Below are 14,125 nucleotides of genomic sequence, written 5' to 3'. Positions count from 1 at the left end.
ACCGTGATCTGGTCCAACCTCAGGGAATTACGTAGCTTTGCGGATTGATAACCCGCGCATGGCTATCAAATTTTTGATCAGATGACTGGAAACTCATCATATATTGTTGCAGTCTCTACTCAATTCAACCCCCTCCCCCTCCCCAACTTTCCTGATGATAATTGATGCATCAAGCATTGTGTCCGCATCCGATGCCGTGTCTGCTCTCTGTACATGGTTTGAGAGCTGATTGCGAGGTGTGAAACACATAGATTACAGGAGGTCTGTTGCGCCACGTACCGGTAACGGGGTGCACTGGAACTGTATAACTCCAATGACATCATGACGTCATTACATTGCTCCCTCGCTCCGAGAAATGAGATACCTAGGATGCCGTCTGAGCGAATAATCCGACTGCAGAGACGCGAGCTAACATACCATGCATGCAAGACTCCAGGTATCCAACCCAAGATCGTGAGACAGATGTTAATCCAAAAGTCTGATGGTATGCATCACTTGATTGCAACGGTGACAAGACTATTAATATTTACCTGCAGCACATCCACGTTCTACCATTGTCGCCATTATTGAGTAGGAGGCACGAAAGGGTCTTAGACTTACTGAAAAATACGGCTACTGGCGGGAGGACTCTGGGCGTGCCAGTAATATCAGGATGACAACTGAAAAGAAAGAATAATAGACGTACATTGCAACGAAATACAAGATGACATTACGGGTGGATGAAACAGTGGTGGGCATTTTCAGGGGTTTCTCTAGAAAATACGAGGTCTTAAAGACGACTTGTCAAATGAATTTGGACATTGGTCAAATTTTATATATAACCAGGGCCATGACATACGTCATTTCTGTTGGAGTTATGCCACCGGCTGGGCAGAAGAGCTGACTCCAGTGGTGCAAACAAACATGACGCTGAGTCGATTGGCATTGTTTTGTTCGCGGAGACATCATAGGGAGGCTTCACAAAAGTTCCAAAAGGGTGCAGGGATACGTTTTGGCTTTCGTCGAGTCTCGTGGAGAATGTATGGAAAGACACAGTTGAATTTGCAAAGAGGTGATCAGAGGAATGTTGGAAAGATGAGATATCTACAGGTAAAATCTCAAGGTGCCCGGGTGGTACACGGCAAACATTTAAAGGTATTTGGGCGTCGATGTATACATAGAATTCAAGTGGAATCAAAGAGAAAATGAAGCTTTTAATACCGCGTCAAGAGGCACTTCAAGTTCTGCACATAGTATTGCGAAATCAGCGACCACGGCCAGACGAGCTTGACTTCCACGTAAAGTGGGATGACTCGAACTTACCTGCATCTAAATGACGTTGCAGCAAACAGGACTTTGAAAAACCACGATCGTAGCAGCGCCTGCGTTGTTGCGTTGTGAAGATGCAGACATCCCACGTAATTTATTCCTGCCAAAGTCTATTATGTCTGTGGCTGTGAGTCATACGGGTCCCAGGACCAGCATCGACGAGAAACGTTACGAAACTTTAAAGGTGGGTGGAGTGATGCGGTTGCACCCGGGCCCACGAGCGCTAAAACTCAAAAGTGCCAGGCCTCAAAGAATATCCGACGATCCAGGAAACAGTCGGTCTGCGTGACCTGCGCAGAAGACTCAGGCTTGTATCGGAAGTTTCCGACGAGTGTATTGGCCACCGAAGGCGCCACGTTTAGAAACTTCCGTGCGGGTGCGGATCGTGACGCTCATTTCAAACAGCGACTTGGAAGGAAAATCAGGTGGCCACCGCGACCACCAAGTACTAAAAAGTGAGAATTCCGGCACGAGCGTAACATTGGGTCCAGCCTCGACGTGTGTGCGTGTGACTCGTGAGTCTAAGTACTTACCAACAGGACAAGAACACCATTAATATTGAGGTGTTTGTATTGGACTAGCTATCTGAGATTCTGAGAGCGGTCCAAATAAAGTTTGAGTCACGGTTGGGACAACTAAACATATTATGTAATCAACTTGAACACATGATGATTCCAGTTCGGCAACAGTTCGGTGTTCAACTTGACTCCCCCACACTGCTCTTTCAATTTGTTGATGCATCGTTCACACTGGCAGCTGCCTGCCTGCAGGTTGTTGGAATCAGCGGAATCAGAGGATCAGAGGATGCCACGTAGAGCAAGCGCGACCAACAGAGGTACGAGCAGGCGATGTCAGATGACATTCAAATATATGTCACAGTTGCGACGTCAAAACGATCCGGCATCTGGATTCTGGGGTGCAATGAGTTGCCGAGACTCTATAAGTACTCTTCCACAAAGCTGTTAGCATAGATCAATCAAGAAGGAGATCGCGGTGGCAATTTTCTCATCCCAAGATCTGAAATGGATATCATGATGTACATGTGCTGGACTGACGCCGTAAAGCCACGATGAACGCGCCAATTCCTTGCCGTCTGTGATATGTTCTTCTCGGATCGTTGCTCCGTGCGTGAGCAGAATGAAATGCTCTCTGGATTGCTTGCACCCAGCGAGCCAACGTACTGGAATTCACTTTAAAAACAGGTAGGTGTTTTCAGTGAATGAATGCCAGACGTCAGCCTGGCAGTGCGTGCTAGATATATATAGTGCGTGATTCACCATTTATCACGACTAAAACATACCTTGCAGAACTGCAAATCGTATCTAAAACAATTTCACAGAAGAGGATCTAGCCACTGCTGTACTCACCAACCCGGCGATCTTGATGATGTCCAAATATCGCGGGTTCCGTTGAAATGGAAGCACCCCACTGCATCCTGATTGACAGATCTGCTAACTACCACTGCCAATCAATACTCTCATCAGTCCGGGTTTTGGTGATACCCAAACATTGCAGGTTCCTTGTATGGGAACACCATGGTGAGTTGTCTGTTCAACGTCACTCCGTCACTCGTGGTCTCGATACAGTCTTTTTTGTCTTGTCAGAGTCAAAATTTGAGACCTATAAAGCTCGTCCAGGATGACCAGACCTTCCTCAGCACTCCAAGTAATCTCTTCCAACATAACCAGATCTCCCTCAGCACTCCACCTTTCAATCATGTTCGACACCTATTCTTTAGCTACATCAGTCATCGGGGGCGTTCTGCTCATACTTCTTGCTGATGCTGCCTCGGAAAAATCTCCAAGTGTACTGAAGACGCTTCGTCATAAATCATCATCCCTTACAGTCTGTATAAGATATCTTTGATCACTAACTATGGAAGAACTGACGAACGACGAATAGCGGCCTATTCGAGCTGTGTTTCGGGGCGAACACGATGAACAAAACGGGAATCCTATGACAAGGTACGGAAGAGCGCCACTTTAATGCCGTAGTCTTACATGTTATTCATCGCAGAGCGCAGGTGACTGCTACATTTCCTGAAGAGTCATGGCAGCGCCGCGCCTATGAAGACTATAAAGCAGTTCTTCTTGATGAAAATACAATCTTCCCCTGCATATACGCCACAAAAGGCTTCAAAACAGATGATCAACTCTATGTGTTCATCGACTCAGATGACCTGTCAAACCCACGGCACATCCGTTCTCTTGCAAAAGCACTTTCTACATACCTTCCTCAAGCTCGTGGGCTTGGTCCCAACACCTCTCTTGTTCTTCTTGCCAAGCAAAACGACAACCCAAGATCGGTGGAGGAGTACAATTCCCTGTACTGGAAACTCCTAGATGGTCTCGCCAAGCTAGACAAGAAGCCCTGGCCATCAAATGTTCCACGCGACATTGACACGGACAGATGGTGCCTCTGCTTTGGCGGAGAACAATTATTTAGCGTCATCCAAACTCCGGCTCACCAGGCCAGGCGCACGCGTTATGCGCAGGGCGTGACCATCGTCTTCCAGCCGAAGTGGATTTTCGACATCCTCTTCAGCACTAGTGCAAAGCGCGTTGGCGCGCTTGCAAAAGTCCGTGCTCTTTTAGCCAAGTACGATTCGATCCCTGTCAGTCCTGAACTGAAAAACTACGGCGAAGACGGATCGCGGGAGTCCAATCAGTACTTCTTGCTAGACGAAAATTTGCCAGCACCGTGTCCGTATGACAGGCTGAGCGATTCCAGGCCATCGCTCGAAGGTGAGTTTATGGCCCTCAGTTAGTTTCATCCAACTAACCCAACACCTCACAGCGAACTACGACACCTTCCTTATGAGGAGTTATAAAATGATATTAGTTCGAGTTTGGGGTTTGAAATCAGATGCTGGGTGTATCCGCAGGCTGAACATCTGATCTAGATATGATTAGAGTTGTAGCCCAGGCGGTTTTGGTGCGTTTCGGAAATTCTATAGCAGTTGTTCATGCCCGATCTCGCGCCCCTGGAAGCGGAGTTGGGTCCTCTTCGCCTCGTTCCGTGGAGATCATCATCTGTGCAAATCCATTTTGTCCAATTCTCGTCAGAGTGTTTCGGTCTTGTCTCGTTTGTCGAGGTCCGCAACTCGAGTCTCGACTTTTGCACGCTTAGAAGGCCTGTCCCTCCTGCGCTCTGCATCCTCGTCACTCGAGGCTCCCAAGTTTCAACTAAGAGTTATGCCAATTGTTCTTTCGTAGAAAATAGGTTCGGCTTCATAAAATGAAGAAATGGGGGTGTTTGATTGAACCCTACTAGTATCGGGTCCGGGGATGGGTATATCATGATGAAGGATTGGAAAGATTTTTTAGTTGCCCGAGGCCTCGAGGGCCTTATTGTAATCTGTAAGGAAATATCACAAATTTTCACGTATGATGCCCCGCGCAACGTATGTTTTATGGTGTTCACACTTGAGTTAGGTGAGGCCGGAGCCTAGAAATTGCCCATTTCATTTTTGATCTTGTCAAATTGCCTCAGACTACTTTACGGGTGTGCAGAAATCGTAGGGAAGTGTTACATTCCAATTCCATAAATCTCTGTTGGTCTGTTCAGGGGCTTAGAATGACAGAGCTCGTCGTTCATATCCTACAAACGCTACGATTTCTCCGGCTGATGGACGACTCGCACGAGGCAGCCAACATCGCTGTATAAAGTTCCAGTGCCCCTGTGCTATTCGCGATTCCTTGGGAGGCTCTGGTTTCATACCCTTGATGACTTGAGCCAACACTGCAATGTCTTTCTTCACATTGTAGTAGGGTACCTTGGAGGTCAATACCTAGAGCAAGTGCAACGTGAATAAAAACTGATGGCGGAAAATTCAAGTTACTAACCTGCAATATGATACTGCCAAATGAGTATACGTCGCACTCGGTGGTGAGCGTTGCATTGTCCGGTACTTCGTATAGCTCCGTAGCTGCCCATCGAATATTACCCCAGATAGAGTTCGTAAAATAGGAGGTACCGATGAACTCTACGATGATAGTGGAGAGACCGAAATCAGCAAGGCATGCCTGACCCTGTCCGTTGATCAAGACGTTTGACTGAAGAGTTGGGACATGAGTAATGAGGAATACACATTGTGCGTGCGGCCGTCCATACCCCTGTCAGATCACCATGGACAACTGATTTGCTGTGTACTGAACCAGCATGAGTGTTTGAAAATTGGCAGGGAAACGCGACTTACGGTATTGCAATCCAAGAGCGATATCATTCAGCTGGTATTTGACAGGTCAACAAGTCTTTGGAAATATTCGCAAGGAGCTTACAAGCGAAAACTTATCTTGATACGACAACCGGTCTTGTTGGCGCTCAAGAAAGCCCGTGAGAGCTCCATTATCGGCCCATGGGCAAATCATTGCGGGGTAGGGCCCGAAGTCGTTTGCCACTCCCCAGAGTGGAAGAATCCTATCATGTTTGAGACGGCCCCAAATTGTCAGCTCACGACGCACTCTCTAAACCGAGTTAATAACGGAAAAATTGATACGCATGGGGATGTTACCTTCGCATTCTTCCGCACCGATTCCTCGTTATCCGACTCGAACGAACGAATGGTCTTCACTGCCACCTACATCACAGTCAGGATGATACCGTGGGAAGTGCCATAAACTATGCGTACCTGTACGGCCCTGTTGGACTTGACTAAAACACATTTCCAGATGTCCCCAAAACCTCCGGAAGCACTTGGATAGGATAATCTCCCCTGGACGTCATTAGTGAGATCTTCCAGCGAATTAAGCTCTTCCCATCGCCTGCGTTCTTCCTCCTTCCTCCGGATCTCTTCCTCTTTAGCGTGCGCCGCCTCTTCTTTGAGCCTAACTTCCTCGTCCTTGCGTCTAACTTCATTCTCCCTTCGTCCCGCCTCCTGCAACATTGGATCTTGCGTTAGACGTCTTTCTTCCCCACCAAACCACCTTGCTGATTTCTCCACATGCCTTGCGGGGCCATCCTCCCTCTTAACTTCGTCTCGTTTATTCTTCGCAAGCGCATCCTTCCGCTTGATTTCATCTTCTTTGCGTTTGGTTTCCTCCTCCTTTTTTCTTCTTATCTCGAGCTCTTTGCGCTGCGCATCAACCCCCGAACGGTCGATGGCCTGATGATACTCGCCCTCGGATACCTTATGGTGCATATCGGTAAGCTGATCGGGATAATGAGGATTGTCTAGCAAGGAGCGCTGATTATGGGCGTTATATGACTGCCAGCTCTGCGGGATTTCCTCCTGAGTATCCGGAGAGCGCGAGGACTCATAGCGGGTTCCAGACTGCCAGCGCGACGGACCAGTCCAGCCCTCACGACCTAAGCTAGACTGCAAGCCGCCACTATCGAGAGAGAATGATTTCTCTGATTTCTTGGTAGCGACAGGTCTGCTGCTAGACGGTAGGGGCACTGCGCGGTGTGTGTATGAATCCTGCGTGCCAGACGGATTATTCCAATCATTGAGGACGGGGCCAGACTGAACACCACCATTTAACGACACCGATCTCTTGGTGGCAATAGGTCTCATGATAGAAGATAATGGTACGCCGGGGCGTGCGTGCGAAACTGGCGGGCGCGAGGGACCATTCCAACTTTCGGGACTCCACTCATCGCTATCAAACGAGACCGATTTTTTGGTGGCGAGAATAGCAGAACGTGGGGGCATACTGGCATAGGCTGTATGGCCTGGGCTGTATGTCACTGATGAGGATGAGGGTGAGGGTGAGGTGGGGGATGAGATATCAATGTTGGCATATGGTTTCTGTCTGTCTCGCTCCTGTTCCACAGCCAAAGTGTGATCGCGTTTCCTGATGGGCAGTGGTGGTACGCGATACGAGAGACCAGCATCCGCTGTGCCCCCACGACGAGCAACGTTGAAGGGACGAGGCGCCTGGGCATATTCTTCAGGCCTGTTGTAAATATCCGCTTTAACGCGCACTTCTCGCCTGGTGCTATCCCGAATAACATCCAGGGCTGAGCTCGCAAATCGCTGTCTAGTCACGTCCTCTAGTTCATCGATGGTTGGTGAAGGCTTTGGGCGCTCAACAGTTGTCCTTGGCATGGAGGGTGGCTTATACGACCCCACTCCGATAGATCCAGCACGACCCTTGCCGGCATCGCGAGGAACGGAGTGATTAGTGTGTAGTTCTGAGACCTCTGCAATGCGTTGAGAGGAGGACGAATAAGAATGAACAGCTTTGTTTTTGCGATCACTTCCAGTCCTGCCCAGAATTGCCTGTTGCTCCTTTACCATACTGTCTGCCAACCATTAGCATGAACTGTAGGAAATATGATTACACGAACATGTCTGAGCTTTGGGAAGAGTTGTGGAATAGAATGGGGTGAGATACAGATCCTAGTACGAGAGATGGCGCGGAATCACAGGCACGACTGGGATATTGATCTGCCAGGGAAGGCGCCTATACTTGTGGGTTTAAGTAACTGATACGAGATTCCAGGTCCCCGCGGCCGAATACTTCACTGAAAAGTATTAATGGATCCAAGTAGAAATTTGACGGGTCCAGGAATTCGGGAATGCCCCTGCAATGGACGAGGGCTTGGACTCCGGTCAATTTATATATTACCAGTCTAAGGTCTACGACAGAGAAGCTGTCAAGCTGCCAGCCATGTTAGTGCGAGCCGACATTGACTATTAGTCTCACTCACCCTAAGAGACTATGAGGTGAAGTATAATAATTTACCACACAGCAACTTGAAAAGTTCGTGCTATATGCTACCAGGAAAACTACGGTAATTCGTCAACAAAGAAGGATCGCGGGACTTAGGTAGTGCCTCCGGGGTCATGAGTCGCTCGGTTATCATGCATGATGGCCCCTCATTCAGCTCAGAATTATTATAAGCAACTCAAACTACAGTACCTTCCTAATGGGGAATTGGAAATGATGTGGCTTCGAAATTGAAATTCGAAACCATGGTATGTGTCATGGTGAATATTCAGAGGACAGCTACGCAGGACGACAAAACTTGTCGTTCACATGCTACAAATGTTACGATTTCTCCAACCGGTGGACGACTTGCGCGAGGCAACCAACACCGCTGTATGAACTCCCAGTGCCCGGGCGATATCCTCGATTCCTTGGGAGGCTCTGGTTTTATACCCTTGATGACTTGTCCCAACACCGTAATATCCCTCTTCACACTATAGTAGGGTACCTTGCAGGTCAATACCTAGAGCACACGCAAAGTGAACGAGATAATTTGGTCGAGAATCAAAGTTTCTGACCTGCAAGATGATACTGCCAAATGAGTATATGTCGCACTCCGTGCTAAGCGAGATTTCATAGCCCTCTGGTGCGTCAAATAACTCTGCAGCCACCCATCGGATATTCCCTCGGATGGAGCTCGTAAAATAGGAGTTACCAATGAACTCCAGGATGATAGTGGAGAGACCAAAATCAGCAAGGCATGCCCGACCGTTGCCATAGATCAAGATGTTTGACTGAATGGTCGAGACGTGAGTAATCAGGAATACACCTTCTCTGTGGCGGTACGTACTCCTGTCAGGTCACCGTGGACAACTGATTTGCTGTGGACTGAACCAGCATGAGAGTTTGAAAGCTGGGGCGCAGTGAAAGACGACTTACGGTATTGCAACCCAAGGGCGATGTCATTCAGCTGATGTTTGATAGGTTAACAAGTGTTTGAAAATACTCGCAAGAAGAGGCTTACGAGCAAGAACTTATCTTGAGACGACAACTTGTCTTGTTGGCGTTCAAGAAAGCCCGTGAGAGCTCCATTATCGGCCCATGGGCAAATCATTGCAGGGTAGGGCCCGAAGTCATTTGCCACTCCCCAGAGCGGAAGAATCTTATCATGTTTGAGACGGCCCCAAACTTTCAGTTCACGACGCACTCTCTAAACCAAGTCATCATCGGAAAAATTGACACACATGGGGATGTTACCTTTGCATTCTTTCGCATCGAGACCTCGTTCTCCGATTCAAACGCATGAATGGTCTTCACTGCCACCTACATCATGGTCAGAATAACGCAAAGGAAGTGCAACAAGCTGGGCATACCTGGATGGCCCCGTCGGGCCTCACTAAATCACACTTCCAGATGTCTCCAAAGCCTCCGGAAGCCATCGGATAGCGCGATCTTCCCTGAAGTTCATGAGTAAGATCTTGAGGCGAATCTGACATAGAACTTGGTGACTCTGGGGTAGCCTGTTCCTCTGTTGCTGACAGGGTAGAAAGTGTATGCGACAATGTTGTTCGAGGATTATAAGATGCAAGTGGGCTCGAGTGGTCATTGACATTTGGACGTCGTCTGTTGGGTGCAAAGTTGAGATTTAAATTGAGTGCTGCGTTGCGCGCATCGATTGCAGCTGCAAAGTTCCGGGGAATGTCAGGTCGGTCCATGGTCATGTATTGGTACGACGTGTCGAAATAATTCGCCGGTATCTGAAAGTTGTGTGAGTTGATATTGTTCGCAGAAGAAGAAACAGATAATAGGGAGGGTGTGAAATTTACACCTACATTTTCTTCGCTTGGGAGAGGGATATGTGTACTTGTAGTTGGGTCTCCTGTAAAAGGCGTCATTGTTCGTTCGCGGTTGTTCGCACTGTATTAACCCTTACGCATTTTGGTTTGCTCTGCTGACATTGGGTCCGGGCCCCGGGGGACGAGGAGTGATGTATTTGGGCGCCTAGTAACTTTGATGAGGGATTGATGGAAAAAAAGACCAAGCACCTGGCTAGGCTAGCGCTTTTGGTTTGGGCGTTTATTTGAATATCATATGACTATTTAGCCCGGTTCAGGCGGTCCGCTATAGATCTGTCAAGGATCGTTGCATGATATGCAGCGAGTTTAATGCCAACGACCTAGTGTCAGAATCTCGAGAGTGCTCGACGTTCAACTTGAAGTTGTGGCCGTTGGATCGGCGCTAACACTGGCGCTCCAGCAGCTATGGATTTGCCCGGCTCGTATTCGGCTCAAACCCAAGTAAAAAAAAGTGTTCGGTTCGTTCATAAAATGAAGCCAGTGATCCCCGGCCGTTCTTCCACCTGTTTATCTTACTCCAGAAACCCACGCGTGCAGCCGCCATGCTGTCCAAACTGTTGTTGCTGTTGTATATATTTCCATTTGCTCTACGTGCACCGGCCTTGCCTCCGTCTGCTCCAGGTGGCGACCTCCAGGCCGCAACCGTTGATTATCAACGCGTTATCCAAACTCCGGCTCACCAGGCCAGGCGCACGCGTTATGCGCAGGGCGTGACCATCGTCTTCCAGCCGAGATGGATTTTCGACATCCTCTTCAGCACTAGTGCAAAGCGCGTTGGCGCGCTTGCAAAAGTCCGTGCTCTTCTCGCCAAGTACGATTCGATCCCTGTCAGTCCTGAACTGAAAAACTACGGCGAACACGGATCGCGGGAGTCCAAGCAGTACTTCTTACTAGACGAAAATTTGCCAGCACCATGTCCATATGACAGGCTGAGCGATTCCAAGGCCATTTTAAAATCCTTGTTTATTGTCCTGTGGGGCAGGGCCCTATGGTAGACATTACTTACAGTATCGTACTTTGCTACGTTGTGTATCGTATATGGTGAAATCGAGTCTCTGCAATGGTCCAGGCTGGTTGGCGAGGACGGTAGCGCCGAGGCCATCGCTTGAAGGTGAGTTTATGACCCTCGGTTAGTTTCATCCAACTAACCCAACCTCACAGCGAACTACAAAATCCGCAGGCTGAACATTCTGATCTAGATAATAGATAATTAGAGTTGTAGCCCAGGCGGTTTTGATACGTTTCGGAAATTCTATAGCAGTTGTTCTGTCAGAATTTTGCCTCGGCGACCTCCGGGCCGTAACCGTTGGTAATTAACGGGAGGTGAAGCTTTGAAGAGTCCCACACTGTCCATTATCACGACGTACATAACTTGAAAGTGTTTCCCCCTGGTGTATAAATCTTCCTTAACCTTCACGGGTGCAACCCTGTAAAACCAACGTGCCTCCTCGGGGCTGACTTTGTCAGTTGCCGGTAGTGCTTACCGTTCCGAGTCCACCCAAAAAAGGATTCAGTCAGAAAAAAGGTGCGTCTCTTACTGATGTATGTGGCTGGCGCCGAGGATGGAAGACGCGTTGGACAATGTATGCGTGTGTGAACTCAGCGTGGCAGTAGACCACACAGCCAGTGTTGTCCTTCAAGGTCCGCACAATCAGCCAAGCGCCCGCCCGTCCTTCTACTGCATTCCACCACCATCCAACAAGCTTCGAATAGCACTGCGACCGTATCTATTCGTTCTATCGCAAGCATCCTTCAACCCTAACTATTTCTATCATCCGATCGTTTCGTTGCCTAAATATCATTTCACAGCCTGAGGCTTTTCACAACTTACTCTAAACTCGAAAAAAAGACACAAGATCATAGACTTTGATTCTTCAGTTCACGTTGTTGTATGTTGTCCTTCTGTATAGTTACTGTCAATTCAATTTCTGACCGTTTGAACCCAACCAGTGCTTCCTTGATCACATTCTACCTCACACTTATCTCTGTCGATGAGTGATTGGGATCAGTGTTAGTATCTTCTTCTTTATCTCCTTTCACGGTCTCTGACCTAATTGCCAGTTCCTCAATCGTCTGAAGGACCTTGGGAGAAGTTGGCCCGGGTCGCTGTCCCAGGCGCTGCATTTGACTCTCCCGAACGCCAGCCCCATCCAAAATGTTTGGAAGGGACCCGGCAGGACCTTCTCAAATGCATCTATGGATTATTAGATGACCAAAAGAAGAGTCGACTCATTTGGCTGCATGGAACGGCAGGTGTCGGAAAGTCTGCTGTTGCGTTCACTGTAGCTGAAAGGATGAGAGATCTAAAAGTGACAAAGGAAACGAATATCGAAACACGGCTCGCGGGGACATTCTTTTTCTCGCGCAAGCATACGAACCGCAGCACGACTGGGCATTTATTTGCGACGCTTGCCTACCAGCTAGCGAGAAATTTCCCCAGCATCCGCAAACACGTGACCAGAGCTATCCACGAGAATCCGTTGGTTCTAAACCCCGGCCAATCTCTTCGCGACCAAATGATGGCATTATTTCGGCAACCTCTCTGGCACCTTGAGTACAGACAACGCGAATGTTTGCCTCCCGTGTTTGTTGTTGATGCCCTCGATGAATGCAAGCCCGAAACTGTCGCTGATCTCATCTTCCTGCTTGGCCAAGTCCTTCGTGATCCTGATCTTCCCGTGATCCACATTCTCCTCACGAGTCGCTCAGAGGAGCATATCCGTAAAGCTATTCAAAAAGACGAGATGCAGCCGCTGGTGTACGAGATACCGGTGAACACCTCTGGGGAGGGCGTTGCTGCCACCATATCGTTAGACGGCGCAGATGTCGACAACGACATATACATATTTTTGCAGCATTCCTTTACAGAGTTGCAGAGTCGCCATCCCGATTTTCCGCAGCCAACGGCGGATGAACTTGCGCGACTGGCGAGCCGAGCGGGCAGGCGTTTCATCGTGGCATCTACAATGATGAAGTTCATCGACGATGGATACAATGATCCCTGGGATCGGCTTGAGCTCTTGCTCTCGCTCACTAGTGAACTGTTGCCAGGAACGGAGGTGTACGAATTATATGATCGGATTCTTTCCACATGCGCAGACCCCATGCGGGCGTACCTCTGCTTGTCCATTGTCGCAGCCCTTGCCGACCCTCTGTCGATCTCACAGATATCAAAACTTCTTGGGCCTGGCCAGGGAAAGGATGTTGTGACGACACTAGTACAGCTACGATCTGTCATGGATATTCCTACAGACAGCAGTCTCCCTTTGAATATCTATCACTCGTCTGTTCGTGACTATGTTTCGGACCTCTCGAATTGCAAAGTTCCACAAGTACAGTCGCAGCAATCTATAACGTCGCCACACTCCTTACTCGCTGAATCTTGTTTCCGCTTGATGGCGCGAGACATTCCAAAAAGCACAGCCCTCTTTGACGCGCTCTCAGAATTGCAGGGGCACAACCAAGCTATGCAAACCGATGACCCCAAGAGCTTACAACAATCATTAGCCTTCGTCGTCGAGCCACCAGAGCCACTGAACGTTCTTGTGGGTCTGTTATGGCTTCGAGGAGCTCGCAGGTCAGGTTTGCGGTCCTGGCTAGAGACTTTGGACGGACGTGCATGGCTACAGACCCAAGGCGGGAATGACTATCTGCGGACACAGAGGGGGGAAGACTGGCTGGAGACCCAGGGCGGGAGGCGTTGGCTGGAGACCTACGCGGGGGACGTTTGGTTGCAGACTGAGAGAGGACAAGAGTGGCTAAAGAGCGGGCGAGGGTGGCTATGGACTCGGAGATGGCGAGAAGTCGTCGGAGACCCCGACGAGCAAATGTCACTGGAGACTTGGAGTGGGAAAGACTGGCGAGAGACGATCAGTGGGCAAGGCTGGCTGGAGACTCCGAGTGGACAAGAATGGCTGCTGACCCAGACCGGGGGAGAGTGGCTGCATACACAAACTGGGGGAGAGTGGTTGCAGAGTCGATGCGGGGAGGCGTGGCTGAAGACCCAGACCGGGGGAGCGTGGCTGCAACAGACCCCAGGTGGCCGAGAGTGGCTACTAACCCGGAGGGGACAAGAGTGGCTGGCGACCAGCAGCGGGCGGGAGTGGTTGGGGACCGGCGGTGGGCGGGAGTGGCTAAGGAACAATACTGGGCGAGAGTGGCTGAGGTCCATTAATGGGCGAGAGTGGCTGGGGACCATTACTGGGCTAGAGTGGCTGGAGACCAGATGTGGGCGAGAGTGGCTGGGGACCAGATGTGGGCGAGAGTGGCTGGGGACCATTACTGGGCAAAAGTGGCTGGGGACCAGGA

The 14,125-nt window shown here is 49.4% G+C and overlaps 6 protein-coding genes across 6 annotated transcripts; 3 read left to right on the top strand and 3 right to left on the bottom strand.

Moving 5' to 3' along the window:
* Positions 1-11: 11 nt before the first annotated feature.
* Positions 12-830, bottom strand: DEU56DRAFT_797686 (UPF0057-domain-containing protein). Its single transcript, XM_041352956.1, has 6 exons — positions 686-830; positions 601-629; positions 531-548; positions 418-478; positions 280-364; positions 12-225 (listed from the first exon to the last, which is right to left on the bottom strand). Exons 1-5 carry the CDS (start codon positions 736-738, stop codon positions 331-333), a joined length of 195 nt encoding a protein of 64 aa, XP_041209535.1. The 5' UTR covers positions 739-830; the 3' UTR covers positions 12-225; positions 280-330.
* A 2,433-nt stretch (positions 831-3,263) lies between these two features.
* DEU56DRAFT_856039 (YqcI/YcgG family-domain-containing protein) lies at positions 3,264-4,097 on the top strand (the record flags this gene model as incomplete). Its single annotated transcript, XM_041355260.1, has 2 exons — positions 3,264-3,272; positions 3,325-4,097. Coding segments are annotated over 2 exons (760 nt in total), but the record flags the coding sequence as incomplete, so codon positions are not given.
* Positions 4,098-4,879: 782 nt separating this feature from the next.
* DEU56DRAFT_735014 (kinase-like domain-containing protein) lies at positions 4,880-6,193 on the bottom strand (the record flags this gene model as incomplete). Its single annotated transcript, XM_041348421.1, has 7 exons — positions 4,880-5,098; positions 5,154-5,363; positions 5,422-5,459; positions 5,507-5,537; positions 5,589-5,774; positions 5,822-5,887; positions 5,939-6,193. 7 exons carry the CDS (start codon positions 6,191-6,193, stop codon positions 4,880-4,882), a joined length of 1,005 nt encoding a protein of 334 aa, XP_041209533.1.
* Positions 6,194-8,164: 1,971 nt separating this feature from the next.
* On the bottom strand, positions 8,165-9,284 carry DEU56DRAFT_797666 (kinase-like protein). Its single transcript, XM_041352955.1, has 6 exons — positions 9,219-9,284; positions 8,986-9,171; positions 8,901-8,931; positions 8,812-8,849; positions 8,540-8,755; positions 8,165-8,484 (listed from the first exon to the last, which is right to left on the bottom strand). Exons 1-6 carry the CDS (start codon positions 9,234-9,236, stop codon positions 8,251-8,253), a joined length of 723 nt encoding a protein of 240 aa, XP_041209532.1. The 5' UTR covers positions 9,237-9,284; the 3' UTR covers positions 8,165-8,250.
* Positions 9,285-10,359: 1,075 nt separating this feature from the next.
* On the top strand, positions 10,360-10,812 carry DEU56DRAFT_979998 (YqcI/YcgG family-domain-containing protein; the record flags this gene model as incomplete). Its single annotated transcript, XM_041359765.1, has 1 exon — positions 10,360-10,812. One exon carries the CDS (start codon positions 10,360-10,362, stop codon positions 10,810-10,812), a length of 453 nt encoding a protein of 150 aa, XP_041209531.1.
* Positions 10,813-11,584: 772 nt separating this feature from the next.
* On the top strand, positions 11,585-13,392 carry DEU56DRAFT_856031 (uncharacterized protein; the record flags this gene model as incomplete). The annotated part of the gene is made up of 3 exons (XM_041355259.1): positions 11,585-11,706; positions 11,768-11,827; positions 11,879-13,392. Coding segments are annotated over exons 2-3 (1,533 nt in total), but the record flags the coding sequence as incomplete, so codon positions are not given.
* Between the last annotated feature and the right edge of the window lie 733 nt (positions 13,393-14,125).

This window comes from Suillus clintonianus (assembly GCF_016758775.1).
Source record: "Suillus clintonianus strain FC179 chromosome Unknown DEU56scaffold_27, whole genome shotgun sequence".
Taxonomy (NCBI): domain Eukaryota; kingdom Fungi; phylum Basidiomycota; class Agaricomycetes; order Boletales; family Suillaceae; genus Suillus; species Suillus clintonianus.
Note: the sequence above shows the minus strand (reverse complement) of the source record. Positions and strands in the feature narration are given on the sequence as shown.

Bases quoted from the DNA above. Each gene is read 5' to 3' on its own strand.
- DEU56DRAFT_797666 (XM_041352955.1), bottom strand. The intron at 8,850-8,900 runs GTAAGTCGTCTT...ATGCTGGTTCAG, and splicing joins CGCCCTTGGGTTGCAATACC to TCCACAGCAAATCAGTTGTC. The intron at 8,756-8,811 runs GTACGTACCGCC...TCGACCATTCAG, and splicing joins TCCACGGTGACCTGACAGGA to TCAAACATCTTGATCTATGG.
- DEU56DRAFT_797686 (XM_041352956.1), bottom strand. From the start codon at position 738: ATGCCCACCACTGTTTCATCCACCCGTAATGTCATCTTGTATTTCGTT. The intron at 630-685 runs GTACGTCTATTA...TGGCACGCCCAG, and splicing joins ATCTTGTATTTCGTTGCAAT to AGTCCTCCCGCCAGTAGCCG. The intron at 365-417 runs GTATGTTAGCTC...ACGGCATCCTAG, and splicing joins CCTGGAGTCTTGCATGCATG to GTATCTCATTTCTCGGAGCG.